At 39.2% G+C, this 25,051-nt stretch overlaps 1 protein-coding gene across 1 annotated transcript; it reads right to left on the bottom strand.

Moving 5' to 3' along the window:
* Positions 1-342: 342 nt before the first annotated feature.
* Positions 343-25,051, bottom strand: gfra1b (gdnf family receptor alpha 1b). The gene is made up of 10 exons (XM_085466282.1): positions 24,418-25,051; positions 23,687-23,995; positions 22,985-23,068; positions 11,566-11,744; positions 10,635-10,807; positions 9,416-9,525; positions 7,889-8,023; positions 6,847-7,043; positions 2,755-2,802; positions 343-2,049 (listed from the first exon to the last, which is right to left on the bottom strand). Exons 1-10 carry the CDS (start codon positions 24,455-24,457, stop codon positions 1,897-1,899), a joined length of 1,428 nt encoding a protein of 475 aa, XP_085322408.1. The 5' UTR covers positions 24,458-25,051; the 3' UTR covers positions 343-1,896.

Here is a 25,051-nt window from a genome sequence, read left to right as displayed (position 1 = left end):
ATACATAACATGAAGAGGATGTTTTGGCCCTTTTTGTTTTCTGGTGACATGTCTAATAAATCTTTAGCTCTCTGTCTAGGTCAAGCACTCCATCACTGTGCCAAAGCAGGTGGGCCATATTCTTGGCAATGCATGCCCCTCTTCAGTCCACTGAGAAATCTGTCCTCTGTTGCCTGCGTCCTTGTCCACTTGTGTCACTTTGTGCCGGCGCTGATGCAATCTGACTGACAACAGCAGCCTGTCTGCCAGGTGCTATCTTATAATCCTGCTTTACAGGTGTCCCTTATATATAGAAAAAGACAAGCATTAGGGAAAAGAAATGACACGATCCATGATCCGCTATCGTGGAAACCAGAATAGGTCAATGTTCATCATTTTTATTTCAGCAGATTGCCAAACACCAAATGACCAAATTGTAACTTGTACATAAAGTGTCTGAGTGTTTAACCCAAACCCTGGCTGATGCACAACAGCCAAGAAGTGCATCATTACAGGCTTTAGCTTAGATATCAACAAGGCTCCTATATGACAGGATTATAATAAGAGACACACTTTACACATTTTTGGTAATGATAGGGATGTTTTAAAACAAGTCTTCATTATTTTGTATACTCTTTGAATGTCTTTGATAATTGCGGTGCCATTAAGTACATAATGTTTTTTTTTTACCTTTTCCTCCATTTGCATCAGCAGTAATTGCCAGCAATTAATGTCTTTTGGCTTTTGTCTTTTGGCGTTTGCACTAGTTGTGGGTATGTTCACATCCTTTATTCATCAAACCCCAGAAAGAAATGAGAATACTGGCAGACTGAAGAGCCGGGATCAAACAAAACAAAGCATATTTGACTTTTTAGCCATTAGAGTCACTTTTGTGAATTCTTTATGTTCTTGGTACTGTTACAGAGAGTTTGACGTTAGAGAAAAATACCGTTTAAGCTAACATTATGCACTTTACCATCAAAATATAGTCACACGATAAAGTCATATCCGTAATCACGTGAGGAAAAGAACCACACCTCATCACATTTCATAGATCACAGCTAAGCTGGATAAAGCTGAGGCGCCTCAGTCACCAGATACTAACATAGAATCCCAAAATATTACAGACAATATGTTACAAGCTAACAGCAGCATACAGTAATAGAGTGTGCACTCGTGTGTCATTTTTACAAAGGCGATGGGATAAAGCCACAAAGCACCATGACAATCAAATATACAAAACTAGTCTATACCAAGTACTGAATGTGTAGAAGAAAAATGTGTTACTTTCTTCTGGCAGATGTGTCTTTTTTGTCCTTTGAGGATATCTTGACAAATTGGAATGAGTTTCAGTGTTTGATGAATCAATTGTCACACCAGTAAATGTTACTTGTCAATTTTGTCCGCTTTTAGTTTAACGCTTTTCCATTTCTGCTTTTCGTGACCTAAATCAAGGTTATTGACGGGCAAATCATAGCACAGTTGTGCAAAGAATGATGCATTTTATGCTTAAAACACCCTTCAGCATGTTGGCAGTCTATTCAGTCAAATATGCAGCGGCTGCCAAAGAAATGCATTTATTCACATCAGATCACAGAGTTTATTTCCACCCCTTAAAAAAAAGAATGCTCCTAAGCATGAATCAGATTCTTGAAGTCACCAAATTGCCCCCATGAGGCAAGGAAGGCAAATGAGCTGATATCTCAGCAACAGATTCAGCAAGTCTGTTTTCCACACAGCAGCCAACATGTCATCCTTAGATATAATCCACTGTTGCCTGATTTCACTGTTCTTACCGTGCTGTTTGGTCGCTTCTAATTAAAGAAAAATGTAGCTGCTGCAGTTGGGCAGATGCCTAAATTAAAAAGGGTCCGATCAGTTCTCCAGATAAAAATGTTGAGCGATAGTCCTCAGAGTCTACAAAAGCAGGAAACCTTCAAGCTGCAGTAGTGTTGATGTGAGAGCAAAGGCCAGCGCGAGGAGCATCACTGAGGGGTGTGAGCAGGTGATTTCAGCTGGCGAACTTCTAGCAATGGCGTTTGAGTCGTTGGACTCATCCAGTTGATGGTTCTAAGAGAAAAGATTAAGATGTAAGAATCGAAGTGGAAAGTTCATGAAAGATTTGTTGATACTGATGCATCAAAGTTCAGATATATATGTGTATATACTGTATATGTCATTCACCTCAGGTTACATTTAGCTATGTAGAGCTTTGTGGCTGTATATACTCGTATTTTGGTGACCTTCCATCAGTTTTGTTAAATTATCAACTCTCCACCATCAAGCTTGGCAGTTGGTATGAGCTGTTCACTCTGGTCTGATCTGTCCATAAGGAAATTGCTCGAGACATCTTTGGGTTTGTTCAAGTGCAGCTTTGCAAACCTAAGCACTGCTGCCTCATGTCGTTTTTGTTTTTTGGGGGTTTTTAGGGGAGAAAAAGCTTTCCCTCTAAACAAACCATACTTGTTCAATCTTTTTTGAATTGCACTGTTGTAAACTTTAACATTTAACATCCTAACTGAGGTCTACACAGTCTTGAGCGCTTGAGTGTTTTTTTCTTTCGCAACTCTTCTGAGCTGCAAACTCTCATCGTTTGACCTTGGGGTGAAATTTGCCGAGAGACTATAAGACACACCTGAATGCCCATGGCCATAGACTCCTGTGAATGCTTTCTTTTTCAATGCTGCATAATTATGTAGAACTAAAGAATTATTGTATTTCATATCTCCTACAAGTCCACTATTATTTGACTTCACAGAATAAAACAGTTCTTACCACACACAGAGCGGAGTCCACTGTTTGATTTGACACTAGCTTTTGAGCCTGTGAGGAAAACACGAAAAAATAGAGACATTAGCTTTCATTTATTTATTTTTTTAATGGGTTTGTAAGTATTTCAGATTACACCCAGACTTGGAGAGGTGCAAAAATGAAAATAGCAGACTGCTTTATTTTGCAATGCCCATATATTAGAGGTCTTAACTCTTGGAATAATCTTCCCCCTTGTGCAAGATGTATAGGATTCAAGTGCATGTTTGTGAAAAAGTGTGTCCCTGCTTTGTTCAAGCTCAAGGTTATGACAGTCTAATGGATTAGAAGTTTTCCCAGATGGCTCAAAACCTTTTCAGCCAAACATAAAAATACCCACATGCATTTGCACAAACACAGCTATACGCACAAACAAAAGGCAAACTCACAGATACAGATGGAGAACATAAATGATAAAGTGACTCTATAGCAGTTTGGAAACACAATAAACACCCCATGTGTTGGTTCTTAAGTAGAAAAAAATTCTATGAACCAGGATTGCGGAGAAGAATGATTAATTGCTCTATCGGAGGTCTTTTCTCCTAGAGGATGTTTTACTGGTGATAAATCATATTATCGCTATTAAAAGCCAATATGATAGATTGTCTCGCTTAAAGTATGTGATATCATCTCATTTAAAAATATAGCCCCATGGTATTTATCAGAGGAGAATAGCAGATATCTGAGTGTGTGTTGGTGGGGCCAAAAATTTCAGGAGCTAGAGCTGCTATAAGCACAATCAAGCAAAACATGCCATTTATGATGTTAAATGTCAGAATCAGCACACTAAATCGATTTCCTACTATTGCATTTGATATTTGAAATATCCATTTGCATGTCATTATCTGCCACTGCTATGAAAATTCCCTGCAGCAGTTTTTTTTTAAAGTGTCACTTAGCAGACATTATTGCAAATAAGATGGTTTAGAATTGCGTACTCATACATACAGTTCGATACCTGTTGAATTAAAATAAGTTTGAGCTATTTGAAATACTCTAAAATACAATATTAACACAAGGTCAGTTTAGTGTTCTTTTCAAGCTTTTCAAGCTTTTAATGATCTGATTGGATCGGTTTTGGTACATTTCCTTTTTAGTTTTATCTTTAATTATACCACTACAAAATTAGAAAAATATAAAAATGGTGTTCAAAAAGTGCCATAGTAGTTTGCGTAATTAAAAAAACTGTAGTGAGATGCTTTTAATTGTAGTTATAGAGCCAGTAACACAGGCCTAGAGACTAGTCAGTGATCTCCTGACAAACATCACTTGCTGTGTATTCTCTGACCAGTTGGTGAGTGGTTGTTGGTGTTGCAAGGTGATTATGGTTGAAAAGAGGTATAAGGTGTTGCACCAAAAACATCCAGCCATTGCTTTTGTAGAGCAAGATACCAACTTATCTACAAACAGTCATCAACCACTCAAGGAGCAGAAGTGAAACTGTGATGCAAATTGTAAATGGAGATTGTTCCGCTTCAAAGTAAACAGTGAGCCTTTAACTTTGAAGGTGAATCTTCTCCATTTCCGGTTTACTGTTTGGCAAGTAGTTGGCAAGTGTTTGCAGACGAATTAGTGTCTCACATGTAAATGGAATCGATCAGCTATATAGTGCTAAATCACAAGAACAGTTGCCTCAAGGCAGTTTATGTTGTATATGGAGCCCCGCAGGGGACATGGGAGAAAAAAAAATTAAGACGGACTTTTGCGAGATCTCGCAAAAACTAACTCGGGATCTCGCAAAACTTTTGCTTTTAAACTCAGGATCTCGCAAAAGTTTTGCGAGATCTCGCAAAAGTTTTGCTTTTAAACTCGAGATCTCGCAAAACAAACTCGGGATCTTCGGAGGCCGCCAGCTCGAAGCCGACCGGGAGGTCGAGGCACGACGTGCCGGGAAAGCAGTGTTCCTCCCGGCTGTAGTAGGTCTCGACCTCCCGTTAGCTTCGAGATGGTGGTTGTCAGATCTCCGAAAACGTCGGAGCACTTTTGCAAATATGTGATGTCTTGTAAACCTAGCAGATATCTGACGTTTACACAACTACATTCACGTCTCAAAATATCTTAAAAGTTTATTTTGTGACCCAGAAAGAGTAATATTACAACTAAGTAGCCATTGTTGGAATTCAACTTTTGCGAGATCCCTAATTAGTTTTGCGAGATATCGCAAAAGTTCATCATTTTTTTTTTCTCCCATGTCCCCTGCGGGGCTCCGTAGTTGTAAGATAAAGACCCTACAATTTTACAAAGAAAACAGAAAAAACACTGACTTTCATATGACCCTATGAGCAAGCGCTTTGGCGAGAGTGGGAAGGAAAAACTCCCTTTTAACAGCAGAACCAGGCTCATGACCGATTGGGGTTAGGTGAGGGTAGGAACAAATATTCACTTGGACTGATTAGAGTGTGGCAGTCAGTGGTTGCTGTGACCTTCAAAAACACAAGAATGTGTTAATTACAACTCCATTCCACACAAATCTCTAACAAACAAACAACAAAAAATAAGTGATGACATTTTATATCTACAGTAAAAAGTCAAGTCTGGGCTGACATTGATGTAAACTCAGTTGACTGGGGTTGGTAATCAACCAGGAGGTGATTCCACTTTATCACTGAACTACGAGCTGCTACAGTTGTAACAAAGTTAACTGCGTAGCTGTAATCTCATTCTATTTCACCATTTAACATTAGGGGGGAAAACACATTTGGTTCATCCATGCGATGATACTTTGTCCCTGCTCTGCAAACACACACAGTCACATACACACTACCCCTGTGGGCCATTTCTGATGTTACAGTGGCAACCAATTAGCTTTGACATGACAGCTTAGGAAACTCTGACTCCACACTGACATCTCATCTTTCTGCCCAGGAGGGGGGATTCTGTGCATGCCATCATAAAACCATCCCTGATCCATCAAGGTGACAGAGCCAGACGTCTGACACTCAGGCAGCAGCTCTGAATAGATCTCTATCTGATGTTTAGGTCTCAATTTGGATTCAGCCGCATTCTTTTACAAGTTTGGAGAGCTTTGTGAATCCTCCAAAGGTGGAAAAGAAGCCTGGACAGTTATCTGAATATTTTCTGGAAGACCTTTAAATTATATTCATTTTCCCTGAATGGAGACCTATTACGCTCTTTTTCAGCCCTGTATTTTTATTTTTATTTATTTGGGTATTCTAGAGTAGCATGGCTGATTAAGTGAGCTCTAATGCTTCTAATTCATGAGAATGTACATATCTAGAAATTCACGTGCTTATGTGAGCTCAGTGTAAATGTTGATATGTAAAAAAAAAATTACGATTTTTTTTTGTGCAATTTGAAGCATAATTTTTGGGGTCATGGCGATTACATTCACCCCATTTTGAAACCTATGTGTTTCATATGCGCATATCATATTGCTTGCCACTGTCTGTTCAGCTGGGATGTGTACTCCTCTATATGTGCTGCAGGCAGTGCTGTGATTACTCTAAACAATGAAGTAGAAGGATGGACCATTACCTTGCAGCACAGTGCCCTTTTGCTTAAGCGAGTAGCTCCTTAGAAGGCAATTAAAAATTTCCTAGTTAATGAGATCAGTGGAGGTGTACACTGATTGACATCATCCCTGTGAGTTTAATAGAATTTAATTTGTTCACTCTGTAATTTAAGATTTGTGACACTGGTAGCCTATATTGGCTTTTGGTACAGTTTAAAAACTACAGAGTCGAATAAAACTGCAAGAGGAGAAAAACCTCTTTTGTTTTTTTACAGACTGGCTTTTCTTGGGTTTTTATATATCTGTAGCAAATATTTCTTACATTTAATTTTTGAATGTTTGGTGTAGTTTTTGTACTTATGTGTTCATTATCTGGCCTTCTTGACTACAAGCCAAGGTACTCCCTTTGGGACCATCAATCACATCGAACTGAACTAAAATGAGTATCATCACAATAGTGTCTGTTTATTGGGGTTTAAGCGTCATATTTCTCTATAATTGTATTCCCAACCCCTTTAGTTTCAAAAATAGCAGCTGTGTTGATGGGGAGACAAAACATACAGGCCATACTCAAACAAAAACTTCACCTGCAGGGTCCCGCAGATGTGATATAGTGAGTTGCCATCAAGATCCAGTTTGGTCATGTCCGTCAGCGCATCCAGAGCATTATTGGTTTGTGCTTTACCCTTCCGAGTGATGCTAAGGTCTACTGTGGGCTGAATCGGGGGCTGGGGTTGCCAGACCCCAACGTCTGTACCATTCCCAAAAGCCTGGATGGCGTTACCTACAAGAAAAGAGTAAAAACGTATTGATCTTTTCTGCAAGGTTTAGTCTTAGCTGTCTGTATTTGCTTCAGAAATAAGTGCAAGTACCATGACACCAACTGTTTTAATAACGTCCAACTAAAAGCTGCTACTAATTGATACTTTCAGTAATTGAGGAGGAAAAGAAATGACGTGACCTTTCTTAAGAGCCTCTTTAAAAGCAGTGGCTGCGTGTAATATCTGTGATTTGCAAAACAGTACAAAATTGGCTCCACAAAGGAAACACCAAAACCTTAAAGATAATTTCTATAATCTAATTTTGGCAAGATTAAGTTGACATTCATCGTAAGGTTTATTGTAAGGTTTGCAAAAGTGGCAACTGCGGTGATCACAAAGCCACCAATGGATGATTTAGAGTAACATCTCAGTCCAGTAAGCTACAGTGAAAACCAGATGTGACAGATGGCTGTCCCTCCCTGAGCCTGGTTCTCTCTGGACTCTTGTCGGTTGTTTGTCATTAAGGTAGCAAAGCATACTCAAGCTTCGTTCAGTGAGTGTATTGATGTAGCAAATTACTGCTGCTCCTCAGGCTCACTTCAACAGTTATTTCTCTATTAGAGTGATACTGTCCAAAGTAATGTTAAATGTTAATTTACGTATATAATATCTGCATAACATAACATTGAGTTTTATGACCAGTATTGTTGAATCACTGGAGTTAAATTCTGGCATCTCAGATCTGATACAATTTATAGCGATATTTTTAAGTCTAACACACCTGGTGAGTCTGACCCCAAGCAGAAAAGAATAATGCAAAGATGGGAGACAAGTTATTTCTGCAGGATGGGTGAATATGGGCACTTACGTAGACATCGGTTGTTGGTGAACAGCTCAACAAATTTATCACAGTCTGGCTTGCTGTTCCCACTGCCACTGCAGTCGCACCACGGCGACAGGCTAATTCCAAAGGATCGCACATAATTGGGTGTCATCACTGTACCTGCAGCATAAAACACAAGTAGACCACTGTTAGTGAATATGACTGTCATCCCATTATTCCAGTGGAAACCTTCTACCAGGACGTCTTTGGTTTATCGGGTAGGCTCGAGGCTCTGCATGCTTAAATAGAAATATTCAGGTCAGTCTGTGTGTGTAAGCAGATTCTCCACTGCAGGCAAACTTTAACCTGTTTATAAGTTTTACAGAACTTGCACTGAATTAAAAGATGCTACATTAGAGTGAAACTCTGTCTCGACATTGACACTTGGCATTGACAACTTGCTGCATCACGATTATGACACTCATTGCCTGGTAAAGTATCCTCATTATGTGGCCAATGGCTTTTTCTTTTCTTTTCAAGAGCATCCACATTATTCAAACAAGTGCTAATGTCACTGCAGGTGACACATAGCAGCTCTGAAGAGACTTGTGACAAGTGTTTTCGGGGCTGCTGACGCTTAACACCCATTGTGAGTCCACAGTTACGACTAAACTGGGGCACATTGTACTTTATGGACGAAATAGCCAAATGAAACTATTCTTGGCTATTTTTTTTCCCATCTTAATGAAACTGAATAAAATGCTGATTTGTTTAGGGATCATTGGGGTTGAGTAGGCTCATAGTTATTAGCTCCGCAAGTACATGCAGATTTTTGTGTGTGAAGGCAGAAATGAGCGGTTAAACTCGGGGGGGCCCATTAGAGGGTGTAAACTGTGTGAAGCATGATATGAATGGTGCAGATTAAAATGTCTGCCTGTTGAGTTTGCAATTGGTCACTGTTGCCCTGAGTTCAAATCTCATTACAAAAACTCAGTGGGACATCATTTTTCCTTTCTACATAATTAAACCTGCTGATGGAAAAAAATCCTGAATTAAGTACTTTTCTGCACAGTGTTTTGGCTTATGAAGTGCGATGCCTTGTACACGCTACAAATTTTTAATTTATTGACTGTGAACTTGGGTGTCTTGCGTCTTTAACCTCGTATCTTAAGCTCTGCTTTGAAAATGCATGCCAAACTTGCAGTTTGCAGGTCAGCATGCTAGCTGCAGAGAGGCAAAGAAGCGGGGCATGTAAATTATAATGCAATGGAATATATTCACATCGCTTTTTTCCCCTACTTTTAATGGGTTTCTGTTGGCTTGTACTTTAAGAAAAAGCAAATGTGTTTAAAACTGCATTTTACTTCTAATTGAGCTGACAAAAATCTGCAAATTACCGAAAACGGCGACCAAAAATCCCCCCACACCAAAGTAAATAAAGAATTTGTAAAAAAGAAAATACAAAAATAGAATGAGTTTGGTTTAATTTCTTAATGCTAGTTTGTCCTAATAGCAGCAGCAGTTTTGCTAAAATTTTAAATGTAATCCAGCTTTACAACTTGATTAACTTACCAATAAGACCTGAGTAAGAAAGCAGACAGTCAGCATAGTTCTCTCTAAGACAGCCGGATATGGAGTGAACCTCTGGCTGACAGTTGCTGATGAAGTCTGCCAGTCTTGACCTATGAACAAGAGTTAAAAGAGGTTGAAGAAGTCGCTGCTTTGCGGTTTTGACATATTTTTGAGTAACTGATCAGTAATTTCAAGTCATTTCTTCAAGGTTGTCACTTTTAAAAGCATTATATCACTTCCTGCTATGTTTGCTCATTCCCTGGATTTCCCGTTCAGACCACAAGCACATGTTGTTTGATAAGTGCGAACATCAGCTTTTGTGTCAAAATGGCCTGACTGTCATGTTGATGATAGTTACTCGTGACAGTGTAGGTCTTTGGCACCCAAGACTAAAATGTGGTCTTCAGCGCAAAGAGTCCAGAGTTTTCATGCTTAAAGGTTTAGCATCAGGTCAGGAGTCAGGAGCACGGCACTCTTTTTTTTTGGTTTCTATAAATTTCCACCCCAGGGTCTGACTGTCAATTTTAATGTCCTGAGGTGTCTGAAGGAGAGCGGTTGATGCAAACTACTCTGAGAGGATAGTGGCCACTTCACACATCGGCCTAACAAGTGAAGATCCCTGAATGCCTTGGGGGTTGCATCAGGAAGGGCAAAAGTCTGCCAAATCAAATACACGGAGCAACCCGCAGCGCCGACCTCAGCCGAAAGGTGACAAATGGGAACACTTGCAACACATGACATCTACAAAGAGGGAATACATGGATGACAACGGACAAGAGGGGGAAACTAGATTATTGTTACTATTATTATTATTATTATTATGTTATTATAATTGTAGGATTATTTCCTTCTTAGCCACTTTATCTTCACGGCTCTTTATCTACTCACTTCCTAATTACTTTACTTTTACTGTAGATTTAAGACATTACAGCAAAACTCCACGAGTGAATAAAAACTTACCTAATTTATGCAATGTTTATAACTGACAGTACATGACAACCCAGTCTAATTTGCACATATTTTTAGCAGTTCGATTACAGACTTAAAGTGGCTGCAATTTACGATAAATTACATTTTGAATATTTAGTTTTCAATTTGTACTTTGCTCAAGATGGACAGAATGGAGGAAAAATCTTAGTGGTTAATTTATGGTCATATTTACTGCCATAGAAAAACATCATGTAAAAAAAAGTCTACCCAGTATCTCGAGGTGCCTTACCTGCATATGTAGTTGGTCTTACATGTGTTTTGAAGAGATAAACAGTTGGTTTTGTCCTTATCCTCGTAGGAGCACACTGGTACAATGGTTTGACGTCTGCGTTCTGCACATGCTGTCTGATCCCCCGTTGGACAGGAGCAAAACAGCATCCCGTAGCTGTATTTCATGGGAACCTTGGTTTTGGAAAGGAAACGGCATTTGACATTTAATGCTTGCTTTCTCAAACATCTGTGTTCTATATAAATTTCTGCATTGTTTTGATGGCATGGCATGCATCCAGCACAGCCAAAATATTACCCACCCTTTGATCCCTTGCAAGCCGATGTGTAAACTGAATATCATAAAGCTGGGCAGAAAGTATGGTGTGGATATGCAGCTATACTGCAGCTATGTGAAAGACTGAGATAGAAATTAGACTGAAAGACACTTTAAATTTCATATGTTTTGTACTTAGCATCACAAATAACCAAAAAGAAGATTATGTGGCAACGCTTTTCTCTTCATATAGATTTTGTGTGAATGCAGTGAATAAACAATGTTGCACTGCTGCTGTGAAATGTAAATAGTTTAACTATTTTAACCGAGCTGTTCTTCTTATTTACAGCAATGCAACATTTCTATAATAGTCATTAAACATGTTTAAAATACTGACATAGGCTAGCTTCGTTGCTGCTGTTTAAGCATTCATCCTCAGTAAAATGTTGTGTTTGACGTATATGAACTACAGTATCAAGAGCTATAATCTGGCAACATAACAGCAGCCAGTAGTCAGAAAGTAATAAGCAGGATTTTAAAACTGTTTATCTTCAAAATAAACCTCCGGTGTCAAATATGGTCTGAAAAAAATCTACAGAGGAGCCTCGAAATTTGTGTCTGCAAAAGCAGAGATTTTCGAAATAGAAAATGTGTAGGAAAATGCGAGGATAATTACCTTGTCAAAGAACTGTCTTAGAGCCTTGTGGCATTTGCGCTTGTTGCAAACCTCAGAAGTGGACACCCTGCTAGTGCAGGGGTTGATGTAAGCCGAGCGATACTTCTTACACGTGTCATTCAAGTTACAGGCCTTGGCAGCATTCAGACAGTTGTTCTCCTTTGTGGAGGCAGGCTCGACTAAGAGAGAGGAAAGAGTCACGCAGTTATTTAATATTTTCTAACGTGAGACTTACTGATTTTTGTGCGCTGTTGTTTAAGCCAAGCCAATCAAAATTAACATGGTAGGTAAGTTACATGAGTGAATAGTAAGAAATCCATAAAATAAGCGTAGAAATATTTTCAAATCAGACGAAGAAAACAGGATCATCAGTGCAACTTTTATTCTTTCCCAACATTATTTTCACTTTGTCATAAAGCCCCCTTTCTTCTAAAAGTACCTGTTTTTATTAGTTTGCATCTATTTTTAAAGTAAAACTACAGTGTTATATAATTGAGAACAATAAAAAACGATTTATTATTGATTATTTTGAATGCATTTGGATCATTTACCGTTAAATTGTTTGAAACTGCAGAATATATGAGAACAACTGTTCAGATAGAGAAGTCTTTTCTAGCAATTTAGCACAAAACATTCAAGCAATTTTTTGCTTCATTTAATGCATGAGGTGCTTTATGTATTTATCATATCTCACATCTCAGGTCTCTCTGATCAGGCCTTCCATTTATACTTTTAGCAGCAGAAATCAATAGTTGGAGCATCTTGACAGTTTATCATTCCCAACTGGATAAAAGCTAAAAACCCATCTTTGAGAGTATTAAAAAAAGCAGATGTTATGTGATTTTTGTGATTGTAACCGTTTCTCATGTTCTCATGCATAGCATATGTAACCGAGGCTGATTTTGCCTCAAAAATACAGGCACATCCTCAGGCACGGTTCACATTCCTTGGCTTAAGTTATGGAAATCAAGTCATCTCCGTTTCCATCCCTGTGTGCCTCGCCTTCCGTCACAGAAAGAAAGCATTCTGCGGCCAAAATAATGCCTCTCACTTCTCATTTGTTGTCATTAAAGTCTTTCCTGCTCCACTGCTTTCTGCACAGTAACACAGACTGTATCCTCTGCCTCGACATGGAAGAATGAATTCTGTAATTTTGCCTTTTGAGGTGGAATTGAAGCTCACTGCACTCTTTCATGCACCACAGAATGAGCTATGATTAAATCTGAATACATTCTTGAACTTTGGGTTAATCACATATTACAAAACCCATTACTTACATCTGACAAGTGACTAGAGATGTGGGCTGTGATCCTTCAGTGGCTGTTTGTAGCTTTTGGGTCGTGGGTGTTACGGGTTTACCTCCATTACTGTTAACCTGCAGGAAAATGCTGACCTAAGTTGGATTTAAAAACTGTTTTGAAAAAGTTATCACTTTTGACGACCTGGGTTCAAATGAGGTTATCTGCGTGTGCAAATTAACTGGCCGGGTTGTGTGTTAGTAAGAAGGTCATACGCTGGAGCCATATTGACATAATACCCCACAGCAGGTAAAAATGAACAACAAAAAAAGCGTTTTAGCAGTTAGGAAGCTCATTTTGAATTTATACTTTAGAGTCATTTGCGATCACAAAGAGTAATGATGTTGATATAGCAAAGTTCAACAATTACCTCACCCACATCCTCCCTCAGAGAACATTATGTCCTAAAACAGCATCACATAAAACAGTAATATGATTCTATTTCTTAACAAATTTAGTGTTGACATTAAGGCACTTTTACATTGCCACTGGGTTATACAGCATCAGTGGGATTGGGAAATTCCATTTGAATGCTCTATTGTGTACCAGTATGTATTTGTTTGTTTAGTTGACTCTCAAGTTGTATATTCTTTCTGTGTTTCTTTGTAAAATAAACACTGAATTATCAAAGTTATGAGTAACATCATGAGTCTCACACAGCCTTCTTATGTTTCTCCCCCCGAGCAAGACCACCACTGCAGTAAATGACAAACAGAGGGATCTGACCCCATGACCTCTAATGGGATGATGCAAGACATTTGAAAGACTGTCGGCCGGGTAGGCCTACATATGAAACTCAGACAAGAGGATAATTATACCAGCCTTGGGGGAGTAATGATCAGAAAGCACCTGCACCTCTCCAACAAACCTATATGTGTAATGTTGTGAGAAAGTATTTTCCCTTCCCTTCTTAGTTATTTGCATATTTTTCACACTTACATCAAACTAATTTTAGCATTAGACAAAGATAACCTGAGTAAATACAAAATTCAGATCTTAAATGATGATTCATTTATTAAGAAAAAAACTTATCCAAATCTACCCAGCCCTCTGAGAAAAAATCATTCCCTTATAAACCTAATAGAAAGAACTGCATGTAACCGTTTGTGACAACTGTCAAAAAGTCCTTCACATCACTGTGGAGGAATTTTGGCTCACTCTTTTAGAAGAATTGAGCCACATTGGAGGGGTTTCCAGCGTAAACGTGCTGTCTGAGGTCATGCCAAATCATCCTAATTGGATTAAAGTCTGGACTGTGGACTAGGTCAGGGCTGTCCAACTCCAGGCCTCAGGGACCGGTGTCCTGCAGGTTTTAGATGTGTCCTTGATCCAACCACCTCGTCAACATGTCTTGAAGTTCTCCAGAGGCCTGGTAATGAACTAATCATTTGATTCAGGTGTGTTGGTGGTATCAGGGTGATATCTAAAGCCTTTTGTCTGTCTAATCCGCAGAAAGGAAGGAGCAAATGCTTTTTCACTGAAGTCAGCATCCAGACATATTTCTGTTTGTCCTGGTCTTCTACAGTGTTGTCTACTGTGTATACAGAGTACACTGCATATACAGTACCGAAGACAAAATACAGTAAACATAGGTCAGAAAAAACTAGGACCCCTGAATTTCAGTTCAAGGTGCCTCAAGGCAATTTACATTGTAAGGTAAGCACCCTATAATAATACAGAGAAAACCCCAATAATCATCTGATAGTTGGGATCAGCCAAGTTGTTTATTATTTGTTTACTTTTTCTTGTTGACAATGATGTTGTTTATAAGTGTTACATGGCTAATGAGACACTTGAGCGTTTATTTTTTCCTCAATAAATGCTAACATTGCTATTTTATGCTAAATGTCTCTGCAGTACTACGGCGCTGAACAGTGACCCTAAAACCAAGGGGGAAGAAAAATGAGAATCCTGCATGTAGGGTTTGGGGCATCCAGGTTTCCTGGCAGGAAAATCCTCAAAGCTTTGTGCACCTCTGCCATCCGCTTTCTTTAGCATATCTTTATGGATTCAGACAAATTTCTCATTTCTATGCAGACTGCACATGGAATGAAGCGCACAAAATTTTCTGGATTGATGCTACCATTAAACACATTCCATTCAGAAACAGTAGAGGTGTCCCTTCGCTGTAACCTTCCATTTCACTGAAGTGGTCCTGGATAACAATGTTCGGCAAAGAAATTGCTCGATCTGCTCCCTTTTTCCCCCTCTGAATGTAATCCAAGAACATTAATATGAACATCGTGGAATTGCACTTTTGTCTGCGTATGACATAAAAATCCTCTCCTGTCCAAAAGACACAGATTAGAGTAATACTGAGAATTCATGTGACCCTTAAGCTAACCATCAACAGCCAGCTGTGTGCCTGAAGCTCTCAAGTCAATAAGTCTTAAAAAGGTGTGGATTACTGTGAAACTCACTGAACAGGTTTAGTTAAAAATACTATGGGGCGATCGTGGCTCAAGAGTTGGGAGTTCGCCTTGTAATCGGAAGGTTGCCGGTTCGAGCCCCGGCTTGGACAGTCTCGGTCGCTGTGTCCTTGGACAAGACACTTCACCCGTTGCCTACTGGTGGTGGTCAGAGGGCCCGGTGGCGCCAGTGTCCGGCAACCTCGTCTCTGTCAGCGCGCCCCAGGGTGGCTGTGGCTACAATGTAGCTTGCCATCACCAGTGTGTGAATGTGTGGATAATTGGATATGTAAAGCGCTTTGGGGTGCTTAGGGACTAGTAAAGCGCTGTACAAATACAGGCCATTTACCATTTATGACATTCCCCATAGAGTGCAGCAGGATTTCTAATCTTGTCATGTTTTAACATAATACTTTTTTAGCCATCTGCCAAGTGCATTTATGAATTTATGAATTTATGAAAGATTGCTGTTTAATTGAAAAATGAATTTTAACTACCATAATGGTTCCTTGGCTATTGTTATAGCTGCTTGTCTGTTATAACTGATTTTCTGAGAGGTTTGGTTAATCATAGATTCTCTTATAAATCTTTTAATACTTTTCAGGACTCTTTATTTATTTATTTGACTCTCGTTTAATGAGATATCTTATTTTATGAGTAAAATAAGGCCAGTAGTGTTAAATGTCTTCAGGCTGTATAACAGTCTGGCACAATGCCTGATTCGACTCTCTCTTCGCTTTACTCAAAATTCACAAAGTCACCTAAACTTAAAAACAAGAATTTTGCCATCTAGATAATGATTCAAATTAATATCGTTCATAGCGTATCAGTGATTCACTTCATTTATTATAACCCGTCTCTCTATTCAGTTTCGTCTTTGTAATTTAAGAAAGCCCTGAATTGGTCAGAGCCTCTCCGTCATGGCATCTGGCCTTCTGTCAGGTTTCCTGCCAGCATCACTAAATCCACACCAGTGTCTTAATACTTGACCAGACCCAAGACCAGTTTATTAAATGCACCAATGCAATTAGCAAAATCCCCTTTAGTTTTTACCGCAGCCATTATTCCTTTCCTCCATTTAATCCTCTAGTAGCTCATTTATCGTGCATTGATTTAAAGAGTAAGCTTAAGTAGCTGCAGAAATGTTATGCTGAGAATGCAATTCCCTACAGAGTCCCCGATGATTATGATTGCCTGCGGACATTACTCACATGATCAAATTTTCCTGTAATAATAACGCATGTGCCCAGTGACAAACATGTTACTATGGAAGCTGAACTACCCTTTTAAATTTCAGGTTGTTGGGAGCATTTTCTTTTACCAGAAATCTTCTACTTAAAGTAGAGTATTTTTGATTGGACTTGGTGCGCTATCAGTGCAGGATATTGCAGAAAGAAAGGCTGAGCTCTGAGCTCTGATTGCTGTGAGTCAGATATGATACCCAGGTGCACCTCTGCTTTGTGCTTTTGTTCTATTTTGTTGTTTTGTTGTTTGCCAGTTAAAAATGGTAATTTTCTTTCTGTTTTTGCTCTCACTTTACAGGGTTTTTGTTTTGTGTGTTACTCAAAGAGATGTACAAAAAGGCCTGGCCAGAGCAACAACTATTTTTTTTTTGATGGTTAGGTTTATCTGTAAAATTACAGTGAACTGTGTGGACAAATGTTACAGAACAACATTGTTTTTAAAGCATTTTTTGTGCATACTTTGTACTTTCCTTGTACATACTGTCATGGAAAAAAAGTAGTCTTTCAGTCCTAAGTTTTTACTTATCAAAACATTATCATTGTTAGAAATCCAGTCTTTACCAGACAAGTTTAGACTGGTACCATTTTATCAGTACTGAGTCTTAAAATTAAATGTAATTATTCATTTTAGAACAATTTAGTCAAAATGGAGCAGTGGGTGAAAAACTAAGTGCAGTAAGTACAGCATTAAATCTTATTACGTAGAAATTAAGCAGTTAGGTAGTAACGAGGTGCAGCTAATTAAATGCACTTGATTAACTGATCATCAGCAAGAAGGAACGCCTCTATAAAAGCACATGTTTGGGCAGTTTGCAGGTCTGGAGCATTTAGGTGTGTGCTAACCCAATGCCATGGAGGAAATACATCAGCAATGATCTTAGAGAAGCGATTGTTGCAGCCCTTCAGTCTGGGAAGGGTTTTAAGGAAATTTCCAAATAATTTGAAGTCCAAGATTCTACAGTGAGAAAAACAGAAAGGCAGTTCTCAGCAAATTCACTCCAAGGTCAGACCATTCAATGCTCAGGAAATCTTCCAAAACACACAAACAACCAAAGGCTACATCTCAGAAAAACAAATGATTAGCAAGTTAAAGGTTAATCTTCTTCTGTATAATTTTTAAAAAGCAAAGCTTAAGCTTAGGTTTGGAAAACTTTATCTGGACCAACAACAATACTTCTGGAACAATGTCCTTTGAAGGGATGAGACCAAAGTCAAGATATTTGGCCATAAAACACAGGAACACGTTTGGCAAAAGACAAATGGCATATCAGCACAAATGCCTGAAAATGTTAAGCACAATGTTGGAGGGGTGAATATTTGGGCCTTTCTTGAGGCCACAGGACCTGCACTCCTGGATTTGACCTGAATATTTTTGTTAAATAGAAATCAGTAAATCAATAGAAAGTGTAATATGTCATGCTCTTTTGTTCATCTAACATTATATTTACTTAATTTTAAAACGTGCTAAGAACCACATGAGTTTTCTAATCATATGCTTAGATCTGAAATTGATTATTTCTTTTTATTGTGTAATTCACCTTTTTACCATGAAGAAAGAAGTCTACAGTGACAGCTGTTATCACAATGATTAGGTCAGACACAGAATAACAAGCAGTGGTTGGGATGGGTTGCACAAGGGCTTGCAGCAAAAATGTGCAAATTAAAAAAACCTAAATAGCACCATTACTGCAAATTTTTCCAATTACATGCATCAAAAGGTATCGCACTGAGATCAACTGATCTGTGCAAATTTCTCATATCTGAAAAGATAATGTAACGTAAAACAATTATTAGATTAAAGGAATAGAAGTTAATTAAATTTTTGCCCGTTACCGTAATCACTGCAGTTCTTCAGAGTTTAACTGCATGTATGAATGCCTAGAGTGTTTTTTTTTCTGTGAAGGAGTAATGCACACATTCGTGACAACATGTATGCGTACATATTCCTGTGTGTGGGCGTAGGGTGTGGTAAACTCACATAAAATAACAGCACGCTTGTCAGAAAACACTATCATGTGTCACCTGCAACCTACAGTACTTTATTTTTTCATCTCAAAGCTATCATTAGCAATTGCCTGCATCACTTATGGTTGCATATCCACTCTGCCTGCTGCGCACAACTTATCACGGTAAGCCATAAAGTACACTCATCATGTTGAGGAATTTCTGCTTTTCAGGCCATTTTACTTCTTCCGGTAACATTCATATGTGTCAGAGTGGCAAGACATGTTGGAATTGGGTTAGTAAGTTTGTAAATGACAGCCTGTGAACTTGCATTTTTGTGTATTTTGTAGTTTCCATACCTATTGATAGTATCAATCATGCCAAGAATGTCATTGACCAAATAGTTTTGCTTTGCATGAATTAGGGATAATTAGCAATAATTCACAGTTACAGCAATTAGGCTGTTTTTCATAAAACTGTTTTTCAGTTTTACGAAGCATGTCCAGCAAACACAACTATTTAGCTGTCTTTCACAGTAAACTAACAAATGCATGTATTTAATAATACGAAAGTAATGCCGTATATCTCCAGTTCAGTGACATCCATGCTGGAGGTGGTTATTCAACATCTTCATTGGATTTTAGTCTACAGATATTGGTGGATTTGTGCAGTCTTCATATTTAGATGTAGTAGCATATAACTAAAACCTCTTATATTTTAAATTGTGTGCTTACTATGCAATAAAGTTTTGTTGGTTTTACTTCATGGCACCGAATATCTGATATTTGCTGTGTAATTACTCAACATATAAGTGAATTTCCGACCTCATAATTGAATTCAGTTGGAATAAACTGAGCTTTTTGCGGTTTCAGAGGGGGCAGAAAAAAACAAAGGGGAGAGGAAGTGCCATCCAGTGATTTGCTGATACAGCTAAAAGCAGGTTTGTGCAGAAAGAGTCAGCAAATTTAAAGTGTTTCTTCTGCTGATAGCCACACTGATGTTCAGCTGGAGAAGTTTGCTCACATATGGATAGTTCACAGGAACACTGAGGCCAGCAGCAAAGGACAAATACTACTGAGGATTAATCTGTTGCTTCAGGCATCTAGACCCACTGAATTATTCTTGAGATTCCTGCAATGGAAAATCATCATGGCAAGCTTCATCTCTTTTTCAGTGGCTATATCCTCAGCGGGACTACTGATGAGATCTGCGGATGGACTGGGAGGAGGGGGTAAAGATACTGGGATCAGCTCTAGGGCCAGTAACTAGTAGGGAGACTTTCTTAAAGAAAATAACTGCTTCTGTGTTAAATTTGAGGATCTGGCTTGAGGAGGTTTTGGAAACTTCTGCAAGATATCAATTAAGGATGGGGTGAAGAACATTTGTTCAGATTTGTAGTGGTTATAAAGTAGCTTCATATGAACATGAGCGGCTGGAATTTAATTGAGTACAAAAAGCATGCGTAAGACTGCACTGACACAATCCAATCTCAAATTTCACAGAAGCAATACATGCAAACATGAATTTTAAGAGGAAGCATTTTATTAAAAATGAAAATGTATTTGCTTAATTTATTGCTCAATATTATGTACACTATGTGCTACTGAAAAGAGCCTCATGGAATGGATTCGGCACTCATACCACCGCTGCCAGCCTTGAATGCCCTGAAGTACCCTCGTAGATTGTAATAGACATAAATGCAGTGTGTTAAGGGCAGTGCTGTAGCCCCACAGTTCCCTTTGTCTGCACACCAGTATCTGTAAAAAGCACTCTCACTGATTGATCTTCATCATTGATTTATAAATGACGCAGCATTTCATTTCAGTAGCTCCTTGCGGGTATATTCTACCAGTTAGTGGCCTCGATGTCACGCCTTTCGGATTGAATCGATAATGTTATTAGTATGACATAAGAAAATCTTTTCACTGGTGCCATAATGACGTAACAAAGGCAGTACTCAAAAATCAAAAGAGGTAGAGTAATTGTCTTGACTTTGCGTTATGAATGCCCTCTGTGTTATTCGTTCATTTGATATTCTACACGCCCGTCTCAACAAACACTGGATTAATTGCAATGACGTCTTCAGAAACAGTTCTCCGGGCTTCCTGAAGGACATCCCAAAGCTTTTCTGCCTTTTGTTCTGTTCTCTTTCAACATGATCTCACACTGCTTCAATAACGGTGACAACAGGTCTCTGGGGAGGCCAATCCATGACAGACAGTGCTCCTTTGTGTACTACATTGTAGTACACAGCTGAGATGTAACCCCAAACCATGACAGAGCCTCCACCATGTTTACAATTGGCTGTAGACACTCAACGTTGTATCTCCCTGTATGTATTGATAACAATAATTCAATAAGACCTGTTGTTACTGACCTTGAATCAAGTTCTTGCGTAATCTGGCAAATCTGTTTTTCTTCCTTCTTAGGCCTGCTGCATCTTTTTTTATCTTTACCTACTTTTCTCTTAATTTTTCAGGATACCATGCACACCATGCCAAGATATAACAAGTCTTCATCTAATGGCTGTTTAGAAATCACCTTGTTAGGGTAAACATCAAATAGTTTACCATAAAAAGTGTTTGCAAAGTCATCAAAAATATATATATATCACTACTTCTAACTAGTCTGGGAACAATGCTTTAAGGACTGACTGATCCACTGGTGTTTTTTATGATTTCACTGCTGACTAAAGGAAAAGGATGGCAGCAGAGGCTTCTGGGAGAAGCTTTTCCTTTGTATGTTTGTGCCCAATCACTTTAAATCCCCAAACTCTGGGATTTATTCAATTTTATTTATTTTTTATTAGTAAAAGCTAAATTTCTTTCAGTCTTCTTCTTATACTGTTGTTAAAAAAATCCATGATGAGACATGGCATTTACTGGAGACGCCTGTACTTTACTTCTAGTTAAATGTCCTGAAGCACAGAGCAGAAAAAAGTGTTACTGTTCAAATATTTATTATCTGGGTGATATAGCAGTCAGAATGGGGAGTATTATGCCTTAACAGTAGACTCCAGGGGGTACAGTACCTATCATTGGATTTCGGCTCGCATGTGCATCATTTTACCCTTTTGATTGCCCGAGGCCTGGCTTAGTTGCAGGCAGGAATGAGGTCACTTATGGCAAATGGATTCCTGATATCTAGACTACTCAATGATTTATTTATTTATTTGTAAAAGCTATAGCTGCTTACGTTATAATGGCTCCTCAGAGCCATCGCTGCTTCCTGATTTGTCTTGCTCACACTGCCTAGGTAATCTAAATTATTACTTAAAATAATATTTTAATATTGACGAGTAAGCTTTGAATTTCTTTTTTTTTTAAGTATATCTTGATGAAGGTTTTTCCCATGTATTCAAAAGGGTTCCTTGGAATTTTTGGGAGGTCGTGGAACTTGCACATGGTTTTGCAGGACTATTTCAAGCTGATTTTGTTTTATTTCTTGGCCTTTTAATAAATCCGACTTGGTTTAACTGGTTATTGTGGACGCTTTGTCACTTTTGCAATTCCTCCCAGCCTCTCATTGCCATACCTGCAGGTATCTCTTTAGTATCTTGCCATAATTCCAGCGCAGGTGAGAAATGTCAATTAAAGTAATGTTTCCTTTTTCTCACTGTTGAAATACATTTGTGCCCTCGTCTCTGAAGCAGCACCACTGTTATATACCAAGTGGATTCAATCATAGGAAGAGCGAGAGACATGGAGAGAGAAAGAATCAAATGACCACTTTTTTCTTTTTTTGCAATGAAATGGTAGCTGGCCAATGCAATAGACACCCTCCTCCTGCCAGAAGCCCAATATTGAGGCATGCCAAAGAGTTCTGCACTTGACACACACACACACACACACACACACACACACACACACACACACACACACACACACACACACACACACACGTGTTCTATCAGTGCCATTGAATGCACACAGATGGTTAATTGTCTCACTGTGAATGTGTTTATGGGATCTCTGCAGATCTAATTTTGGGCCTGTCTAGGTGTACACTCCCTGGTCCACCTGCACTCTTTTGACATTTGAGGACACATATGGCATTTACCTTTACAACACGCAAATGCTTCCTGTTTTTTCTTTCTCTCGCTTTTCAAACCAGGCATTCAGCGCTCGCGGTCTCCAGCAGCTCAGACAAAACCTCCTCTACGCTAAAAGGATGATTAATTCAAAACTAGCAGATAACCGCTACTCCCCGCGTTATACTGTGACAGTGGAATAACATGCAGACCCCTCATTATTGCTTTGAGGGTGAAATACACTAAATTACTCTGCTTTGTGTATGGTGGGTCACAGTGGCAGATAAAAGCTTTTGTGATGGATAATAGGCGTTGAAAGCTGCAGCCTGAAACCAGACAGCAATAGCAAAAAGTGGTTGTCAAATAGTGACAGATTTGTGGCAGCGATGCAGTGACTTAAGCTGGGTTTAAAGAACAACTGAGAAATAATGGCCGTGACTTAACACTGCACAGCATCCAAAGTGAAACCTCAGGAATGCAAAAACAGGTTCTTACCAGCTATGATGGGAGCCAGGCGGAAGATATCCGAGAGGCGGCTATTCACTGGTTCATATGGAGAGTATTCCAGCAAATCGTTACCTGCATGGCAAAAAGCAAACGTGTGTGTTTGTGTGTAAATGCTGTCTTCTCTAACAGCATAATATCAGATGCATAAATTTGGATTTATTATGATCAAATGGGATTAATCCCAGTTTGATGCAGTGTGAGAACAAGGTTTATCTTGGCGTGTGTCTCACTGTGATATTACAGATACAAAAAATGTTCCCTTCTTGAAGTCATAAACAGATATGTAGACTGATAAACTTTGATGATGATGAGTTCAGACATAACCTCAAGTCAAGTAGCTCACCCAGGTACAGGTCTGAGGTACAGATTTGTCTCTACTCTGCAGGTTCTTGACATTTGTGATAAACTTATAAAAACTGAAGTATTATTGCAGTATATAACCTTGCAAATTTGTTCCACCTTTACCAACGCATGAGTGGTAACTGTCCAGCAGTATGTAATATCATAGAACAACAGGAGGCGTTCAGCCTACTTTGTAATCACTATACTTTAAATACTTTATATTTCTGTGCCTTTAAGTATAAATCTACATGAGTACATTTATAAGTTCAGGACTAACATGTAGTGATGCTTTTACTTGAGTAATCTTTATTAATGCTCAGTCCTCTACTATAAATGCACATGAATTACCCTGTAAACTCTGATATATGCTCCAAAATATCCGCAAACAGTTCTTCTCCTTTTTCATGCCTCTTCGGCATCGACAGTTGTAAAGGGGGCTTTGCTTCATGGCATCTATAGCGCTGCGGCACTCGCCCTGCGCCTCGGCACCGTGGACCGCGCTGAAGTTGCTCTCCCTCCCCGCCACACACTGCCTCATTGTCCGGTACTTGGTGCTGCAGGAGTACTCCTTTAGACATTGTTCACTGGCCTTTACGCAGTCCAGTCGGACGGCTCGGGATGCCGAGCCGCTGTCACCCTTCAGGGTGAACACAGAATCTGGGAGTAAGAAACAAGAGTGAGTGAGAATGATTTGTGTAGTCCGTGTAAACTACTTTACTGACACTGCATTACGCACAGTTTAGACATCTGTCAGCACACACTGCTTAATTGGAGAGCACTTTTGTTGTTGTGGTGCTGTTTCCTAACGCACATAGGCTACACATTACTGCTGACACGCAAATATGCAGCGAGCACCAGAAAAGCTATGAACCCCGGAGGCTCACAACCGTGTCCCAGCAAGCAGAACAAATCAGTTCAATGAACTTCTCCTTTGCCGCTTGGCGAAGGACGCTCCTTGTTCACCACCACCCTTCTGTTGCTTGAATTTATTCATATGAACTGCAAAGGAGCACGCGCCGTTTCAAAACGCATGTTTATGTATAAATTATAGGAATTCAACAGATGAATGTGGCACTTACCCAGAAAGGACAGTGTAATGACAAAAGTTGTTAAAATCATTGCGCTTTAGAAAATGTTCTTTTTTAACGAGGTGTTTCCGAGATTAAAAGAAAATGACACGAGAACTTGTCAAACTGATCCACTTGTCCTCTGGTTGCACATTGTGCGAGAGAAAAAGACGAAGCATCCTGTAGCAGAGCGTTCTCACTCCCGAGAATCCCAGCTCTCCACCGGAGTCCGGCGGCTAAAACCAAACCGTGCGAACCTGCCGGACTTTAGGACGACACAAAAAGCGAGTGAGACGCAAGGAAGCGCGCTGATGGGCCATCTCCACTTCACCCTGCTCGCGTCAACTCCTGTTTGTCTGCGGGGGTCCTTAGTCCGACGCAGTCCTGCAGGTTGGAGGAGGAAAACTTTGCAAACAGAACCTCTGGAAATCACATTACAAAACCCTAAAAGCAATCAGTCCAACTTGAAAAATGGATTATTTTATCTTGAGCAGTCCATCACTACCTGGAATGGAATGAAAGTGTTTGTTTTTTAATTTATTTATTATTTTACATCCAGTTAAACGAAAAAAAAGGGGAAGAATACTCCGTTTAGATGAAAGGACTTTAAAGCGTAAAACCTAAAATAACGCGGTTTGATCTGGAC

Source organism: Copadichromis virginalis, linkage group LG8 (assembly GCF_057382275.1).
Source record: "Copadichromis virginalis isolate Kocher_CV1m ecotype Utaka linkage group LG8, C_Virginalis_male_GT1.1, whole genome shotgun sequence".
Classification (NCBI taxonomy): Eukaryota; Metazoa; Chordata; class Actinopteri; order Cichliformes; family Cichlidae; genus Copadichromis; species Copadichromis virginalis.
The sequence above is the reverse complement of the archived record's forward strand: the minus strand, read 5'-3'. Positions and strand labels throughout refer to the sequence as shown.

Excerpts from the sequence above, each read along its gene's own strand:
- gfra1b (XM_085466282.1), bottom strand. The coding sequence starts at position 24,457 with ATGATTTTAACAACTTTTGTCATTACACTGTCCTTTCTGG. Across the intron at positions 11,745-22,984 it reads CCTGGCTCCCATCATAGCTG|TCGAGCCTGCCTCCACAAAG; the intron begins GTAAGAACCTGT and ends CCTCTCTCTTAG. Across the intron at positions 2,050-2,754 it reads TGGACTCCGCTCTGTGTGTG|AACCATCAACTGGATGAGTC; the intron begins GTAAGAACTGTT and ends CTTTTCTCTTAG.